This window comes from Adiantum capillus-veneris, chromosome 7 (genome assembly GCF_014529385.1).
Source record: "Adiantum capillus-veneris isolate H3 chromosome 7, ASM1452938v2, whole genome shotgun sequence".
NCBI lineage: Eukaryota > Viridiplantae > Streptophyta > Polypodiopsida > Polypodiales > Pteridaceae > Adiantum > Adiantum capillus-veneris.
Genome location: NC_140937.1, coordinates 103,033,068 through 103,052,592, shown reverse-complemented (window position 1 = coordinate 103,052,592; position 19,525 = coordinate 103,033,068). Strand labels below are relative to the sequence as shown.

The following is a 19,525-nucleotide window of genomic DNA, read 5'->3' as shown; positions in this document are numbered from 1 at the left end:
TAGACCCAAGCATTGTTAAAGTGGGAGTACTATTCCTTTCGTATCACAAGTCATTTTCTCTTTGCGACCCACATTGTAACGGGTTAGACACTGCTAGGATAAACTTTTCCTTGGTAAGACCTTTTGAGTTTCAAAATGGGCTAGGAGTCTCTAGCAAAATTCGGCGGCCAAGGTTTCCATACCTGGTAAGCTAAAGTAAAAGGGTTTAATGAAGAAAATTTGTGGGGGATAGTTAAGCCGTTAGCGGAAGACGAGAGTAGAACTAGGGCTGCCACTGTAGGTATCAAGAGAGAGACGACGACCAAGCATATGACATTCTTCTTACATCTCTCGAGGACAACTACATTCACTACCTAGATGAGTGTAAAACTTCTCAAGAAGCTTGGCTAACCTTAAAATGACACTTTGGAGCAAAAGCCAAAAGATCCAAAATTGCACTAAAAATGCACCTTTATGCACTCACAACGGAACCAGGAGAAGACATAGCTTCCTTAGTCAATAGGACAATAGAAATAACTTTTCTGATGTTTTGGAGTGCTCCCCAATGCTGCTCTAATTTTTTTGTTTTTCGCAAGACTTGCATGTTGAGGAATATGGAAAAAGACAGTTAACAAGAGAACTAACGACCTTGCTGTTGCTGCCCGCATCCTCCTCGCCATCGCCTAGCTCCCCAGCCCCCCTCGCACAGCTCGGATCGTTCATGGAATGTGCAGGGATTAGGAGGGCCCAAGTTTCAGCGTCAGAGAGGTCGGTTGTGTCAGAGCTTCAACGATGCCTTGTGGGTGGTGAGATTGATATTCTTATGCTATAGGAGCATCATCTGTGTGAGAGACGCATTAGACGATGTGGTCAGATTTAGCGTGGTCGTTATGAGACGTTTTGGTCAGCTGCATTTGGACCTGGAGGTATCTAGGGAAGGGTATGTATGACCATTGCGGATTCTTGGCAGCAGACCATTGTGGGCAGAGGTATTATTGTGCCAGGCAGAGCTAAGTGGATTACTATGCAAGTTTAGGGTTGCCTCATAAAGTTCCTGAACATGTATGCGCCCAATGTGGCAAGTGCACGAGCAGAGTTTTGGTCTCATGTTGTTGAGTCTTTGCCGCATGCAGAGCAGTGGTGTGTTGCGGGGGGCTTCAACATGTTGGAGGGTCCCTTTGACAGGATTGGAGGTGGCCATGCTACGGTGCACGGGGCTGAGTTGGCAGCTTGGGAGCGGCTATGTATGACTATGAGGGTTTCTGATGCTTGGGAGCATTTAGGTTTTGTGAGACCCCTAGACAGCCTGTCTTTCTCTCGCGCTAACGTAGGGTAGGAGGAGTGAATCTATCTCAAGTAGATTGCTTCTACGCTAGTGACCACTTTTGTGACATGGGGGGATCTGTTTGCATCCTGGCAGGGACTACTTTTTTCGACCACACGCCAATGATTCTCACTGTGACAGACAGACAGAGGAGGGGGGTGCGATGCTATGCATCCCCGAGAGGATCTTTCTAAATCTAGAGCTTAGAGAGCGACTGGAGGCACTTTGAACAGAGGGTCTAGATACGTAGGACACTCCTACTGGTAGAGTTGCCTCTGCATTGGCAGAGCTTAGTCGCTTCTTCCTTTAGGAGGCTGCAACTCGCTTGGCTGCAGCCAAGGAGGAGGAAAAGCGTCTTTGATGGGGCATTGTTTCCTTACAGAGGATGCAGGAGCAACATCCAGACAGTCCATGGTTGGAGGAGCAGATGCAGCAGGCTAGGTAGGAGTTGACTAGCATTGAGGAGTGGCGTCATGAGTTTGCCTTCCATCAGTGGACCCAGGTGGGTGACAGAGTTATTGGTGAGTTTTTTGAGACAATGGGGCCACACCATGTGCACACCAGTGTTAGTCAGTTGAGGAGACCTGACGGATCAGTTGCTTTAGAGCATGAGGATATGCGTGCAGTTGCTACTGACTTCTATCGCGATCTGTTGTTAGCTGAGTCTCAGTCAGAGCGCGAGGATGCATGCAGAGAGTTGGTTTGGGCACAGATGCCTTGCCTTGTTACCGAGGAGATGTGACAGAGACTTGAGCTTCCCGCCCAGCTAGAGGAGCTCCATGAGGCCCTCAGAGAACTCCCCTGAGGTAGTTGTCAAGGGGAGGATGGTTTGACTCCTAGTTTTTTCTTGGAGTACTAGGACTTGCTTGGGTCAGATCTTTGCAGCGTATTCCAGTACACTGGCAGATGCTTGACAACACGAGTGAGGGCTTGATCTACCTGATTCCCAAAGAGGGAGACTCCTTGGATGAGATTCGATTGTGGTGACCCCATTACCATTCCCAACTCATTCTACAAAATTCTAGCAAAGGCTCCGAGGCTGAGGATCTAGCCACTGCTAGAGAGCATTATACATGGGACTCAAATAGGTTTTGTCAAGGAGTGTAGTATCCTTGACAACATCTCCACTTTTTGGGAGGTGTCTGTCCTCGCGTGTCTCCGAGGAGAGATACTCCTCGATTTTGAGAAGGCCTACAACAAACTTGATTGGGACTTCCTGGAGGGCACTCTACCAGGATGGGTTTCACAGATGCTTGGATTAGAGGTGTGTCAGCTCTCTACAGGCGTGCACATAGTCAGGTGCTCTTTGGCAGGGGAAAGAAGGGAGCGCTTCTTGCTCACGCGTTCGGTCAGACACGGTTGCCCTCTTGCCCCTTCCTCTTTCTGTTCTATGCTGAGGCGATGAGCAGATGTTGACTTCTTAGTAGGTTGGCTTGCATGGTCTTGAGCTCCCTATTAGGCAGATGAGCTTCTTGGCGTTGATTTTGCCGATGACTCAGCCTTGTACTTGGAGGGCCAAGAGGCCAATCTGCACAAGTGTGAGCTGGCTCTTGAGGTGTTCAGTTGTGCATCAGACGCACTTTTCAACTGGAGGAACAATTGATTTATGGGTTGGCTGTGCTCCTACACCTGATTGGTCGTCATGTGAGGGTTTCAGATGTATTCCCCTAGGGATTGCAGTTTGCTACTTAAGTTGTCAGGTTGGCTGGACTTGTCCCCAGAGCTGCAGATTGCTCCCCACCTCTTGTCCATCAGGAGGAAGTTGCTACATTGGAGTTCGACACGTCTCTCTTTGGCATGCAGAGTTGTAGTGGCCAACTAGGTGTTGTTGGCTACTATGTCGTACATCACATCTTGTTGGATCTTCTCGAGCTCCTATATGAGCCAATTTGAGAGGCTGATCAGGAACTTTCTTTGGTTAGGGCACGACACTTAGTAAGCTCGGGCCAAAGTAGCCTGGCAGGTCATCAACGATGTTCTCAAGGGGGGCTGGGGATCATAGACCTAGCACAAGAGAGCAGAGCCCTTCTTGGGAAGTTTGTTGTTAGAGGACTGCTTCCAGGGAGGAGCCTTGGAAGGAGTTGTTGCTTAAGCGGCTTAGAGCTTGAGTGCCTCGTGCAAGAGGCCCTTGGAGCCCTTCCAACAGGTGGATCTTTACAGAGATGCGCAGAGTTGGTTTGAGCAGGAGACTAGAGGATCGATTTGCTGCGAGCCTGCTTCGCTCTTGGCAGCAGCTACCGAGTGGCTTGGAGCAGCACCAGCCCACTTGCTCGGAGGAGTGCTTGAGATAGCCCCTTGTTTGGAACCCCATGGTTAGCACTTAGAGAGGCCACTTGGCTGGTAGTAGGCCTCATGTTTCTTGGGGTCCCATGGCAGAGGGTGGAGTTCGCACTCTAGGCGACCGGCTTTAGTTTACCGGTTTGCGAGAGGAGGTACAAAGCATCCAACTACAGGGCATGAGAGGGGTGCAGAGCATGTGCCAGGACATTACAGAGGCCTTACCAACTGAGTGGCTCACCCCTCTAGAGACAACAACTTTCATATGGATGGGGGCCTTCACGCGACTGGAGGCCCTCATCGCAGTACGTGCTTGCATGGAGTCTGTATCCCCCATGTTCTTCGAGATCCAGGGCGAGGGTCGATTATAGAATGTCTCAGTAGAGGCTCCGTAGGTTGCAGAGTGCTGTTTTCGGAGGATACGAGTAGTGGGCATCTTTGGGAGGACCTGTGTCAAAGATCCTGACCCAACAGACCTTGAGACAGGCCATTGGAGGCTTTGGGCTTGGGAGAGCTGCCCTCTGTACGAGTGTCGTTGGACCTTGGAGAGTGGTTTTGGAGAAACCCTTTCTTTTCAACCGACGACCCTGGGATCCCTTTCTTTCAGTAGGGAGCACGGAGAGGGGCTCGTCCTGCTGCAACACTTCATTGGCAGGAGGAGGGTCTCACAATGGAGTCCTTGTCAGGCTTTTGGGAGCGGTTGTAGGACTCCAGACAACCGAGGCGAGTCACTTTGTTCTAGTGGCTAGTTGCACACAGAGCTACAGCAGTGGAGAGTTGGCTGGTACATGGTGGCCTTTCGGCAGCCTGTGCAGCTTGCGACCATCCTTTGGAGAGTCAGCGTCACTATGTGTGGGATTGCCCCATAGCACAACAGGTTTGGCTTCGGGTTCTTCGGTTGGTGCCAGCTCTTTTCACAGCGTGACAGTACACTTGGGATGATGTTGCCTAGTCCACCCTCACGGGCCGTGCGCTCCAATTTGAGCTATCTTTTACCAGCAAGATGATAGTGATCCAAGGGGGTCGACTACACTTCAGTCTGCTACAAAGCTTACCCCCCAAGAGTGGTGCAGTGAGAGGTGTGTTGGGAGCTCGTCTGTGGCTTGACACTCTGGTTCATTTGGCGGGCCTGTTGCTTCTGCATCTTTGAGGCTCGCCCTGTCCCACCGGCAAAGACTGTTCGTGACTTTTGGCTGGACTTGATCCATACTCTCAGGGGTCAGCTCGAGAGACTTCAGAGCAGCTCTGACCGCATGCGGGAGGGCAGGGAGGCTTTCCTATGACTCTGGTATCCATGGCCCTTCTTCACCATGTTCAGGATGTGCCTAGATGGCACTATTGGCCACCTGTGTGGCTCTTTCCTCCTCCGATTTTGTGATTTAGCCTCATTGTACATATTATGTTTACTCACTGGGAGAAACTCCCCATGCTTTTGATGTATCCCTCTCTAGTAGAGGTGGTTTGTAGCCCTATGGGCAGTTTTATTAACTAATGGAAGGATCTTTTTCTCGATTTTTTTTTTATAAAAATAGCTTTTCTAGAACTGCCAGCACACAGTCTTGGTTGCCAGATGTGTTGAGGCAGATGGATTCTATTTTTGGCACACCATTTATGCGCTTAGTGCAGATACAGACATCTGTGCCTTCTATAGAGGTGGCTACTATCCCTTCCACATTCTTTCCAGATACCATCACTTTTGAGTGGAAAGGGTGCTATACTAGTAGAAGATTGTGGTTACGGGCAGATCGAACCAGTGCCTTAGATGTCATGAGATGGGTCACTTGGTGAGGGATTGCCCTAGAGGGTGACAACAGAGACAGATTAGTCGAAGGAGACGACCCTCATAGCCACAACAGAGTTCTGTACAGTAGCAAGACCCTGCGTAGAGTCAGCAGTAGCAGAGTAATCATCAACAACACAATGTAGAGTAGACACAAAGAAAGAGACAAAGGCAGGCAAAAAGACAGGTATAGACACAGCCTATCCTAGTTTATAGAAGGGTAGTGAGATAGAGGTTGACAGAGGAAGAGCAATCCACAGACAAACCTCCGGAAGAGAGGTTACCAAACCAATATCAAGAGGAGGTTCCAAGGCAGTTGGACAGAGGGATAGAGAAGGATCAACAATCGACGACAGTTTAGGAGCAGCTTGAGTTGCTCTAGGATAGACCAGTCCAGTAGACTTCAGATCTCTTAGAGATTCAATCGTAGGTGTCTCTCACAATACGCATTGTTCAAGGCGAGCAAGAGAGTGAGTCTTCGGAGTGTGCTGAGGACTTTAAATATTCAACAGGCCTTGCATTTCCAGCTTATGTTCCACTTTCTGAGATCTTGCCAACTCAGTTCTTTGCGGTTGGTCCATGGAGATCTCCAGACGTTTCTTTGAGGAGTGGGCCACTATGTGTTGACATGCTTCTCCTATAGTTATCAGGAACACATTCCATTTTCCTTGGCTGAGAGAGAGCGCCCATGATCAGATTTAGAGTACAAGCTTTACATGGCGACTCCTTCTGAATGAGGGAGGCTGTTTGTGATACCATACAAGAGCAGAGAATGCTTGAGGCCAATTGCTTTATGGATATTAGGTAGTTTGCAGATTTGATTGAGAGCGAGTTTAGAGAGGTTTTAGGGAAGTTGGTTTGGTTAGAGAGATCTGCATCTTGGTACCTTCCCTTAGCTTTTGAGGTGCATAACGAGTGGGTTCCCCCTGCCTCTCTTACAATTTGCATCCTTTTTTGGAGTTCATCATCAGGAAATGTTAGAATGGATTTGGATGATTTCAGAGGCACTGTCGACGGGTTTCACAGTCCCTTGGCTTTTGTGAGCTGCTACAGGAGGTTTTTACCGCGGATGCAGTCACATAAACAGCACTCGACTTGGTGGTTTTCGCTACGTTGCCCGAGGTGGACAGAGCTTTGGGCAGATTTGTGTTGGCTTGATCACTATCCAGATAGCTATACTTCACCACCTGGTTAAAGTATCTTTATCCCTAGATGTTCGCATGTGTTTTGTTATGGGATTTTTCCCCATGATTTCATTGTACGTCCGTCATGATTTTTCCCATATTTCTTGTATATGGACCAAGGGTCAATTTCTGTGTAATGCAAAGGTTCAAGCCCCACTTTGAGAGAGAGAGAGAGAGAGAGAGAGAGAGAGAGAGAGAGAGAGAGAGAGAGAGAGAGAGAGAGAGAGAGAGAGGAGGAGGAGGAGAGTTTTAACGTCGCAAGAAACTATCCCAAGATACCTTAAAGATCTAGCCGACGAGGAGTTGAACTCAAGACTTGTTATTCAAGAGGGAAATGACATAACCAATCTACCACACTTGGGTGATAGAAAGGTTATACCATTTTCCTCTTTTTATTAGCGCGCACACGCATACCCACACCCACACACCCGCGAGAAGAAGAGAGTTTTAACATCGTAGGAAACTATCCCAAGAGACCTTAAAGATCTAGCCGACGAGTAGTCGAACTCAAGACCTGTTATTCAAGAGGGAAATGGCATAGCCAATCTACCACACTTGGGTGATAGAAAGGTTAGTACCATTTTCCTCTTTTTATTAGCACACACCCACACACACACCCGAGAAGAAGAGAGTTTTAACATCGTGGGAAACTATCCCAAGAGACCTTAAAGATCTAGCCGACGAGGAGTTGAACTCAAGACCTGTTATTCAACAGGGAAATGGCATAACCCTGATAGAAAGGCTATACCATTTTCCTCTTTTTATTAGCGCGCGCGCGCACACACACACACACACACACCCGAGAAGAAGAGAGTTTTAACATCGTAGGAAACTATCTCAAGAGACCTTAGAGATCTAGCCGACGAGGAGTTGAACTCAAGACCTGTTATTCAAGAGTAAAAAGGCATAGCCAATCTACCACACTTGGGTGATAGAAAGGTTATACCATTTTCCTCTTTTTATTAGCACACACACCCCCAGACCCACACCCACACACTGTAACAAACTTGGAGACTCCAAGTCGAGAATCTACCACGACACCACAAGAATTCACCTCAAAACAGTTCACATTTCACAATTCACAATTGATTCGACACTGGCCCCCGGCGGTTCGCATTTCACAATTCATAGTTCACATTTCACAATTCACAACTGATTCGACACTGGCCCCCGGCGGAGTTCCGTTCTTAGAGATATTGGCCCCAAAGACTGGCGCCCCTTTGTTTTTGTATTAATCTGCAACTCAAAGTATAAGGGAGTGGTCGGGACTCACTCTCAGACTCTGCATCCAGATGCTCTGAGAAGTGAGAGCCCAAGCCACTATTAAATAGATTTACAAGGGATGCTAAAAGCAGAGCCCAAAAGCTTCAAAATCAACAGCCTTGCCAAATAAAGCAAAAGCTCTCTGTCTCTCACAAGCTCTCGCTTTTAAATAAATAAAGCAGAGCTTTTAGCTCTCTCTCTCTCTCTCTCTCTCTCTCTCTCTCTCTCTCTCTCTCTCTCTCTCTCTCTCTCTCCCCTCTTTTGCATAGAAAAGCAGGCCACGCAAAACTGCCCCAAAAACAGCGCCATAAAACGCGGGCGTCCGACAGTAGGCCACGTCAGTAGTGTCAGCGGGAAATGTGGCGCAAATTCTGGAGCTTTCCACGTGCCACTGTCTGCTTGCTGGGAAATGTGTCCGTGTGTACTGGACTGTTTTCAGCAATAGGGGCCGGTGTGTGTGTACTCGATCGCCACGTCACCAGTTTGTGACATACCCCCCTCTTGAAAGTATTGTAATCGCCCTCGATTACGTCTACAAAAGAGACAAAAACCATAAACTGTCTTAGCAGACACTGACTGTTAGTACTGACGCACTAGGAACACACATCTAGCACATGTACCAATCGACAGTCACATCACACGACATCACAGGACATCACTTGACATCACAGGACATCACATGACAAATCACATTCAATATTCATTTGGATCTCAGACCATGATTTATCGGCAATGCAACTAGCAATCGCATCTAGATACACTCAAGACCTCATAGATGCCCGATTGACTAATCCTTATTGCAACCATGTCTATCGAGATCATTCAGACCAAAATGCTGCATTCATTTTGTCCATCAGTTGCTGCACTTAAACAAGTCCACAACAAATCAGTTTCATATTTTCCGGAATTCCATTTCATAAAGTCATACACCAGAATATTGTCAGCTCTCAGTATCCTTGAAGCTCAAAGAGACATCAGTGACTCTAGTATCACAAATCGAGGCATATGTTGACAAAGGAGCGGAGTAACTCCCCTCTTGTCCGTACCCACTGCACCATATATCCGGCCAAGCTGAATTCGGAGTTCCATTTGGAATAGACTATGCTAAACCAAAAGCTTCAAGGTAAAGTTTCACAATTTGAGGAGTATATTCTAGGTCCTCCTCCTCCATCCACTTCGCATCTAACGCAGGATAGTTCTTGAATTTAAGCAAGAACCACCTTCTGACTTTACCCTTAATTTTTTTGTCCTTATGTGCCAATATGTGCTCGGGAACAAGGATCTCCTCGTTTTCTTCCACTTCGGGTTGCTCATTAGGCTCCCCATCTTCAGGCACATCACCTTTAAAAGGCTTCAGGAGACTCACATGAAAAGCATTGTGAATCCTCCAAGTTCCGGGCAGCTTCAGTCGGAAGGAGACATCATTTATCTTTTCGGAGATCTAGAAAGGTCCGTAGTATTGCATACTAAGCTTTGGAAAAAGCCTCTCCTTTCCCTTTTTCTTTCTCAGGCGTGCCTTCTCAAAACAGAAGAGCACCCAATCATTCTCCTTCAATTTCAAATCGTGACGATGGCGATCTGCTTCCTTTTTCTATCTTTCCTGAGATTTCTGCAAAGCCTCGCGGACCTTGGCAAAAGTCGTGTCCAAGTCGCGCGTGTACTCATTGGCTTGAAAAATCTTATCTTTCGTACTTAGGAAGGGGGGAACCTTCGTAGCACCTTCAATAATCTCAAATGGCACCTTCCCCGTTGAAGAGTGTATCGTGTTGTTGTAGGCAAATTCCACCAAGCGTAAGTACTTTTCCCATTGAGTCTTCTGATCCGAGATGTAAGACTTCAATAAATCTAGTACCACTGAATTAGCAATTTTCGATTGCCCGTCAGTCTGCGGGTGGAAAGATGATGAGAATTGCAACGGCGTGCCAATGTTCTCCCAAATAGCCTTCCAAAACAAACTCATGAATCTGGGGTCCTTGTGGGAGACCATCGTCTCGGGCATGCAAATTAATCTGAAGATCTGGGCTACAAATAGTCTTGCTAAGTGATTGGGATTGACTGTTTTCTTCACTAAAATGAGCTTGTTTGCTAAATCTGTCAATAACAATCCGGATACCATCGTGACCACTTCGTATTCTCGGGAGATTAAAAATGAAATCCATTGCAATACTTTCCGAGGGGCGGGTGGGTATGGGCAAAGGCTATAACAATCCCTGTGCTTTATGCCTGTCAAACTTGACCTTCTCGCATAGTAAGCAATTGCGCACAAACTCGTCCACATCCTTCTTGAGTCTCGGCCAAAAGAAGTATGTCTCTATCCCTTTCAAGGTGGTAGCAATGCCGCGAGTACCCGTAAAAGGTGGACAGTGGCATTCGGTCATAACCTTTTCCCTCAACAGCTGTGTAATGCACAACATGGTTTTCCTCATCAAGTAGCCATCCCGAATGGAATATCCCGCTACTGTCTCCCCATCCCGTATCCGTGTGAAAATGCCTGCAAAATCTGTATCTGTGGCATACTTATCGACCATATCCTCGAAGCTCCTATGATGTATCGCGGAAATAGCCAGAACCAATGGCTTCCGAGACAAAGCATCTGCCACCAAATTCTTCTGTCCCTGCAAATGGACAATCTGGAAGTGAAACTGTGACAAGATGTTCACCCATCGCATCTGCTTTTCCGATAGCTGCTTCTGTGACAAGAAGATGGTCTGTAAAGACAGTAAAATCCGCTCCAAGTAGGTAATGTCGCCACTGAGTAAGAGCAACCTTTGCAGGGAGACAATGTGTCCCAAAAAGTGCATCTCTGGTAAGAAAAAATCACTTTTCTTCGCATTAATCACTAACTTGTGATCTTGTAATGCCTGAAAGACTTGAAGCAGATGTTCTCTATGTTCTGCCTCATCCTTGGAGAAAACAATGATGTCGTCAAAGAAAGTGCCAACAAATAGTTTGTACTCTCAAAAAATCGTGTCCAGCATCCGGTTAAATGTTGCAGGAGCATTGGTTAGGCCAAAAGGCATCACCAAAAACTCACATAACCCAAAAGTCGTCCGAAAGGCTGTCTTGTAGACATCTCCCGGCGCGATTCGGATCTGATGATATCCACTTTTCAAGTCGATCTTGCTAAAGCACCAGGATCCCTGAAGTCGGTCAAGTATGTCATCGATTCTAGGAATCGAAAATCTGTTCTTGATGGTGATTTTGTTGAGAGCTCTATAATCGATGCACATTCTCCAAGATCCGTCTTTCTTCAAAACCAACACAGCAGTACGATGAAGTACTAGGCTGGACAAGACCCTTTTCCAAGAGGTCTTTCACTTGGTTGATAATTTCTTCGTTGTGGGCTCAGCTCACACGGTAAGGTGGCCGGTTCGGTGGTGTGCTTCCAGGTATCAGATCAATAGTATGATCCTCAGGACGAGTGGGTGGTAACTCGCCTGGCAGGCCCTCTGAGAAGCAATCGGCATGAGTGTGGAGAAAATCTTGGCGTTCTTTATCAAGTTCAGACATATTTGTCTTATTCTCATCATTCAGCTCTCTCTCAAGAAGATCAAGTAAACAAACAGACTGGATTTCATTAATTTTGAAATGGCCGAAGCCGATACAATAGGGATAGACTAGCCCTTAAGCTTTACATCTAGTACAATGGTTCTGCTCTTCTTTGTGGTCAAAGTCGCTTTCCTCGCCCGATAGTCAACCACGGCGTTGTTCTTGTGGTACCAGGGAATTCCCAAGAGGACATCACAACCTTCCAAAGGCATTATGTAGAAGTCCTCATGCCCCAAATACCCCTAACAATGCAACCGAAGTTTGCCAATGACAGGTGTAATGGCTACGTCCCTGTTGGGTGCCGCTAGAACTGCCTCTCCTAGTGGTCCCATCCGATTGGGTGTGATCTCGAGCCGCGCTGCCAATTGAGGTGAAATGAAGTTGGCCTTGGCTCCTCCATCAAAGAGAATCAGGGCTTCTTGGTCTTTCACTTTGCCCCAAGCTCGGTAAAGTTCTGTACTCTCGTCCATCGTGCTTGGGTCAATACCCAGGCAATCTGGAACTAATCCTGTTTTCATCTTGCCTTTTCTTCCACGTTCCTCAGCTGCTCTTGAACTCTCAGGCCTTTCATCGTCCTTGTCGTTCTGTTCTTTCGGTGCCTTTTTAGGGCACTTCGTGGAGATATGCCGAGTTTCCCCGCATCCAAAGCACTTCCCCTCGATGTAGAGAGCTCTCTTGAGGAGTGAGTTTGGCTCGTGCATCCTTTTCTTTCTTTTCTGGGTTGCTCTTCCTCTTTCTACTTGCATTTTTCGAAGTTTGTTTGGCCCTTTGCGTCATGATTTCATTTGTGGGGTAGGTCAAACTGCCTGAATGAATAGCAAAACCCCGTTTCGCATGACTCATCAACTCCTGAATGGAAGCTGACTTTTCTTCTAAGCAGTGATCTCGGATCTCTGTAGGAAGACCCAAGGTAAACCGCTCAATCTGTTCTTTGAACGAGATCTTCTTGAATGAAGAGGCGGGTAGAAAAGAGCTCGAGAATCTCTCGCAATAAGCGTCCATTGTATCCCTCTTGGTCATCCGAAGATGGTTCCAAGCAGTTCGTACGTCGCGTTGATAATCTCGAGTCAGCCAAGAAGAAATAAAAAGCCTTTTGAATTTCAGCCATTTAACTCGCGCTGTCTTGTTTAATAGAAGCATGGACCACCAAGTTCGAGCATTTCCCTTAAAGTAAAAGGCAGTCCTCCGAATCTTGGAGTGCTCTGAGTAACGCCCTCCTGAGAAAGCTATGTCAAACTGCTGTATGAAAGACAAAGCCTTCGAAGCATCTCTATAACCAGAAAACGTGTCAAATTTAATTGACTGTTCACCTGCCTTAAACTCTCGGACTTTCTTGCTTTTATCTTCCAGAAAGTCATATTGGTTGGCTTTATAAAAATTCTTCTTCGAATAAAAGCTGCTGTCGTCAGAGTCCGAACTATCTGAAGACGAGTCCTCTTGTCACGTGACACATCCCAACCCTATGTGTCCGCGGACAAGCTACACCACAACAGGGTTCAGTCAGTCCGATCAAGTTAGATTAGCAGTGATCTGGCACTTTTGTGAGTCTATTCGTAGACCATGCATGTCCAGTCACTTAGCATAGATGCATATCCTCCGGTTGCACACAGCATGATCATCGGAATTCCCATCAGAATCCATTAGCATCAGTTAGGGGAATTTTCTAGTGCATTTAGCCTGTTTTCCTATTTATTGGGATTTTCACTTATTTTTTTTAAGTGACTTTCCTACAAAAGTAGGTAGGGCAACTTTGCTAAGTTAATATATAAGCAAACCCAAGTTAGCACTTTCTGGCAGAAGAGGCAGCAGGAGCACCTTGCTCAACAGGCAACTTCTCAGCAAGACCAACCCTAGCGACTACTCTGGCGTTTTCTCCACAGAAGACCTAGCGTTTTTGCGTCAGATCAGCCTTGGCGATTTGTGCACAACACATCAGCCCCGGCGTCATCACGACACAGCAGATCAGCCTAGCGTTTTTGCATTTGCAGAACCCCGGCGACAGAAGGACCAATTTCAGCCCTTGGCGTTTTTGGATTTCAGCAGCAAATTAAGACCGGCATCATTCACCTAAAGTGTAGCAGATTCAGCCCGTAAAGACCATCAGTTTTCAGCCCTAAGAAACCTCATTTTTCAGCCAAGAAAATGCAGCCAAAACAGTCATTTTCAGCCCCCGAAACAGTCCCGATATTCAGTGATTAGAAGATCTCAGATTTCAGCCATTGTCGCCGTCGTCGTCGTCACCGTCGTCATCATCGGCATAGAGCAAGTTGCATAGTCCATTGCATACGCATTGTACACCTTTGTGCAATCAAAGAATAGACCACTCTCGCCGACGAGAGTGGGGCCTTCGGAGGAGGGTTTTACGACCTCTCGGGTGTCGTATCTCTTCTCTCTCCTTCTCTCAGTCTCATTCACTTGCACGCACAATCCACTCACTTTGTTCGTGACCACAGCACTCTACAAGACGGAAAGCTCTCTCTTTCCCTAAAGAACTAAAAGGAACCTTGAGCAATAAAGATCACTAATCTTGAGAAAATACAACATTCATTCCGTTGCACCTTACACCTCTGTAGAACTGTCAATCACTGGGTGAGATTTAGGCTTCTTTGCCTTTTCCGAAGCTTTGCTTTTTGCTTCGATTTTTACCATTTCTGTCTTCTTCGCTCGAGTCAGAGGAGCTAGAAGAACTGTCAGAAGAAGAAGAAGAACTCCTTCAACTCGAACACGCTTCTTCTGTTTTCTTGCCGACGCAAATGTAGACTGACAACCCCCAAATAACCCGGGAAGTGAGCGCCTTTCTTCTGTTTTTTGTCGTGCTTTTCTGTTTTGTTTAGCGCGTCAAAAAGCTGAGCAATTCGTGCATCAACCACCTCTTCTAATTCTTGCTCTCTGTATACATCCTTGGAGTAGGAGGTTTCTTCAGTGCCAGTTTGAGGGGTGTTTCTGTGGTCTGCCGTCACTGAGCATGCACCTCGTCGAAGGAGGTTTGGCTCATAAATTTTGCAACTTTCGGGTCCTTCGCAAAATTTAGCATTATCTTTGTTGCATCGCCGATCAATCATCGACGCTCCATCTCTTCGAGCTCCGCCTAAGTAGGCCGAAGCGGGCCGTACTCCTCGCATGAATCTTCGTTGTGATCTCCTCCCGCATCTCCGGATGTAGAGGCAGTCGACTGATCTGTGTGAAGCCATAAGTGCCGCGTAGAAAGGATCGGATTTTTTGTGGAAGAGAAATTGGCCGTGCTTTGATACCACTGTAACAGACTTGGAGACTCCAAGTCAAGAATCTACCGCGACACCACAAGAATTCACTTCAAAACAGTTCACAGTTCACAATTGATTGGACATTGGCTCGGCAGAGTTCCGTGCCTAGAGATATTGGCCCCAAAGATTGGCGCCTCTTTCGGTATTTCTTTTTGTATTAATCTGCAACTCAAAGTACAAGGGAGTGGTCGGGACTCACTCTCAGACTCTGCGTCCAGATGCTCTGAGAAGTGAGAGCCTAGGCCACTATTAAATAGATTTACAAGGGATGCTAAAAGCAGAGCCCAAAAGCTTCAAAATCAAAAGCCTTGCCAAATAAAGCAAAAGCTCTCTGTCTCTCACAAGCTCTCCCTTTTAAATAAATAAAGCAGAGCTTTTAGCTCTCCCCCCCCCCCCCCCCCCCCCCCCCCCCCCTCTTTTGCATAGAAAAGCAGGCCACGCAAAACTGCCCAAAAGCAGCGCTGTAAAACACGGGCGTCCGTATAGCAGGCCACGTCAGCAGTGTCAGCGGGAAATGCAGCGCGAATTCCGGAGCCTGCCACGTGTCACTGTCTGCTTGCTGGGAAATGTGTCCCTGTGTGTACTAGACTGTTTTCAGCAATAGGGGCCGGTGTGTGTGTGTACTGGACCGCCACATCACCAGTTTGTGACACACACACACACACCTGAGAAGAAGAGAGTTTTAACGTCGTAGGAAACTATCCCAAGATACCTTAAATATCTTGCCGATGAGGAGTTGAACTCGAGACCTTTTATTCAAGAGGGAAATGGCATAACCAATCTACCACACTTGGGTGATGGAAAGGTTATACCATTTTCCTCTCTTTATTAGCACGCACACACACACCCGAGAGAGAGAGAGAGAGAGAGAGAGAGAGAGAGAGAGAGAGAGAGAGAGAACCCTACCGAAACCCTAATCTGCTCGCGTCAAAATGTTAGCCTGCGTCAAAACCTTAACCCTAAGTCTCTGCACCGTCTCCTCTACCCTCATAGCCCTCACGGAGCCTTGCTACACCATCGCGCTGCCCTGTATCATCTAGCGCACCTCACCCCTGCCATCGCGTTGCCCTAACCCCTTGTGCGTTGCCTTCGCTGTGCCTCCCACACCTTTCCAAGCCCCGCTTCGCCCTTCCCAGCTCTTCCCCTAACCTGTCATGCCTGTCTTTAGCCCACCCTGTCAAGCCGTGCCCTGCCTTGCCCGCAACCTCCCTGCTCACTTCACCCCACCTCTCCCCTGCCTTGCCGCCCTCCCGAGCCACTCCCCAACCTTCCTGCCTCTTTCCTGCCTTGCAAACCCCCCCCACCGCTCTGCCCCTCCCACCGCCTCCTTGCCCCCTCCGACCCCGACCTATGTCACCTTCTTTCTCAGAGGGCTGAGAAGCGACGTAGGGAAGGTTAAGGTTTTGGCATTATTTCTGCATCATCTCCTTGAGTGTTATGGCACCTCCAATGGTAATTCCTAAAGATCTTCAGTGCAAAATTGGTGACTGGATTTATATCCTCTCTCATAGAGGGGCCATTTGCCGCTTAGTGGGTTGCTCCTCAACATCCGAGAGTGGTTCTCGTGCGCTCTTACTGGTTCGGATGAGGGCAGAGTGGAGGACATCATCTTGCTAGGCAGAGGTACTTTCATTGCTATTTTCTCTTCAAAAGAACTTGCCTCTCGAGTCGTCAGCCGCACTCCTCTCGGTTTTGGAAACAGATTGGTGTTTTTGCACCCGTGGTACGAGGATTTCACACTTGCTGCTTTTGAAGACAGATGTCATGTTCCGAAGTATCCTATAAAAATATCTTTCCCAGAGCTGCTTGCACAGTTTTGGCTGCTAGATATGTTGAGGTAGATGGGTTCTGTCTTTGGCACACCATTTATTCCTTGACAAACATCTGTGCCATCTATAAAGGTGGCTACCACCCCTTCCATAGTCTTTCGAGATGCCATCACTTTTGAGGGGAAAGGGGTGTTGTACTCACAGAAAATTGTGGTTACTGGCAAACCGAACCGGTGCCTTAGATGCCATTAAATGGGGCCCCAGAGGGCGACAATAGAGACAGACTCCTCGGAGGAGGAGACAACCCTCTCAGTCAGAGCAGACCCCGCAGAACTCTGCAGTCACAGGACCGTGTGCAGAGACAATAGGAGCAAAGTGCTCAGTAGCAACACAGTGTTGTGCAGATGCAGCGACAGAGACAGATACAGACAGGTACAGACACAGCCTATTCTCATCTATAAAAGGGTAGTGAGACAGAGGTAGAGCAGCCCCCAGACAGAGCTCCAGAGGAGAGGTTACCAGACCAGGATAGACATGACACTCCAAGGCAGTTGGATAGAGAGATAGAGGAGGATCAGCAATCGATTGTAGTTCATGAGCAAATTGAGCTGCCCCAGGATAGGACAGTCATACAAGCTTTAGATCTTCTGGAGATTCAGTCACAGGTGCCCCTCACAACAGGCCCTGTTAAGGGAGAGCAGGATAGTGAGTCCTCGTAATTTGTTAGAGGATTTTGACTATTCAGCAGGCTTTGCATCTCTAGCAGATGTCCCGCTTTCTGAGATCTTACCAGCTCAGTTCTTTGCGGTTGGCCCTTGGAGATCTCTAGATGTTTCTTTGAGGAGTGGGCCATAATGTGTTGACATGCTTTTCCTGCAGTTGTCAGGAACACGCCACATTTTCCTTCGTCCTGAGAGAGCTCCCGTGATCAGATTTAGAGTGCAGATTTTACACGATGACTCCTTTTGGACGAGGGGGGCTGTCTTTGACACCCTATAGGAGCAGACAATGGTGGAGGCCAATTACTTCATGGAGATCACACAATTGGCAGATTTGTTTGAGAATCAGTTTAGAGAGGCCGTAGGGAAGTTGGTTTGGTCAGAGAGGTGGGCATCTTTGTACCTTCCCTTGGCTTTTGAGGTGGACAGCGAGTGGGTCCCCCCTGCCTCTCTTACAGTTTGGTTGTGCCATATATCCGCTTCCTTTTTTGGGGTTCACCATCAGGAAATGTTAGAGTGGATGCGGATGATTTTGGAGGCACGGCCGAGGGGTTTCACAGTCCCTTGGCTTTTGTGAGCTACTACAGGAGGTTTTTACAGAGGATGCTTTATATCAGTCAGATAAACAGCACTGGACTTGGTGGTTTTCACTACATCGCCCAAGGCAGCCAGAGCTTTGGGCAAATCTGTGTTGGCTTGATCACTATCCAGATTCACCACCTGATTAGAATATCTTTATCATGAGATGTATCCTGTGGTTTGTTATGGGATTTTTCCATATGATCTCATTGTTCTTTCGTCAGGTTTTCCCCATATTCCTTGTATATGGACCTATGGTCGACTTTTATTTAATGCGAAGGGTCAAAGCCCGACTTTCTTGCGCGCGAGAGAGAGAGAGAGAGTCAATTCTGCCTTCAGCCCTTGCACATGAAAAAAGATCATGTATGTTGCACACACAGAGAGAAGTGTACTTGCTTTGGACTGAATTACAATAGAATCATACGAACCAATAGCGCACAATGTCAGATTTTGATACGAACATTAATTTTAGGACTTTAGTTTAACATGATAAGAAAAGGGTAACAGTTTCGAATGAATTTGAAATACATTTTGAAATAATACTAAGAGCATCTTCCGGGGTCTTTTAGTACTAGTAGTACAACACTTTTTTCTGGCAAAAAGATAAAAAGGGGAGAGATGTTGTCACTTGAATGTGCATTTGATTGTATGGTTTCTTTTAGGTGCTCTGTTTGGAGCAAGTAAAATAACTCTCTTGGCTTTAATAAGTTCGTGCCTCCTAACGTCCTTTATCTGTTTTTTCAGGTTTGTGCCATTTTGAGGGCTGGGATGAATTTGGGTGCGATTGCATACTATGTGACGGCACTTGCTTGGCTACTTTTGTTCGTTATCTTTCTTCTGTTTTGCCAGGTGCTGGATAATATTATCGATACAGTTTACATTTGCTACGCAATTGACAAGGATTCGGGGGCTGTGTCAAAATTGGAAGTACATGATGTATACCTTATGCTTCCCGTTTCGAGGGATCAACCACCGGCGCTAGCTGTACAACAGGCATAGACCTACACATGTCAGATGGTAGTTTTTTTCCAAAATTAGCATATTCCGATCATGTTCTTTGGAGTTTGAGTGGACCCACCGATCAATTTCTAACACAGTCTAAAATTGATTCTTTGATGTTAATGGAGCCGATTTGGTTACGTGAAGGTGATTGGACTGCTAAATCATTGGTGCAAGGCGCAGGCAGGAAGCCCTGCTTGTGTTTGATCTGTCCCTTTCAACTAAATTGGTTGTGAAGCTGCAACTTTATGAATGACCATGTAGGGATTTTTTTTTTTTTTTGGGGGGAGAAGGGGTAGTCTGCTTCTCACTCAATAAAGATTTCTTGGCATAACAAGACAAGTTACACATTTAAGCTTGGAATGTAAATTTTTGGTTTTTATCAAGTTGTGTAAAGCGAATTTATAAAGAACCCTCCACATTTTCAGATGGTAGACTGATGTCTTGCTTCTGGTTTTCTTAATGGCTAATAATTTTAGATGTTGGCACATGGGGAATGTCATGGCATTGGCCAGCTATACTTTTGCTCCTATAATGAAAAGCGTGTGTTTCTGAAGGAATTGAGCTAATGGCTACTGTGGAGTGTGTAGAAGATGTGAAGCTCTTGATCATTTAGCAACAAACAAATCTTTTAGCAACATTGTCTGTTTGGTATTTGCAATTTTCTTGATGGGGCATGCACATGCACAAAATTGGAAATATGATGATTGAAGTTACGTATTGAACAGTGAAGGAAAATTTTGTAAGTCAAGTTGGTGCAGTGCAAGTGAAAAAATTATTCTTGATCATGTGCAAGTCTAGGAATGAGCAAGAACCGAGTTCTTTTTTTGTAATTGATCC

The 19,525-nt window shown here is 46.8% G+C and overlaps 1 protein-coding gene across 2 annotated transcripts in view; it reads left to right on the top strand.

Annotated features, from left to right (window-relative positions):
- Positions 1–19,119, top strand: part of LOC147454350 (Plasma-membrane choline transporter family protein) — a 77,740-nt gene extending 58,621 nt beyond the window's left edge. For both annotated transcript variants that reach the window (XM_086516342.1, XM_086516343.1), the window contains exon 4: positions 18,431–19,119. In XM_086516342.1, the coding sequence (XP_086372468.1) occupies positions 18,431–18,685 (255 nt within the window). In that variant the 3' untranslated portion in view covers positions 18,686–19,119. The remainder of the gene's footprint in view (positions 1–18,430) is intronic.
- Positions 19,120–19,525: the final 406 nt, after the last annotated feature.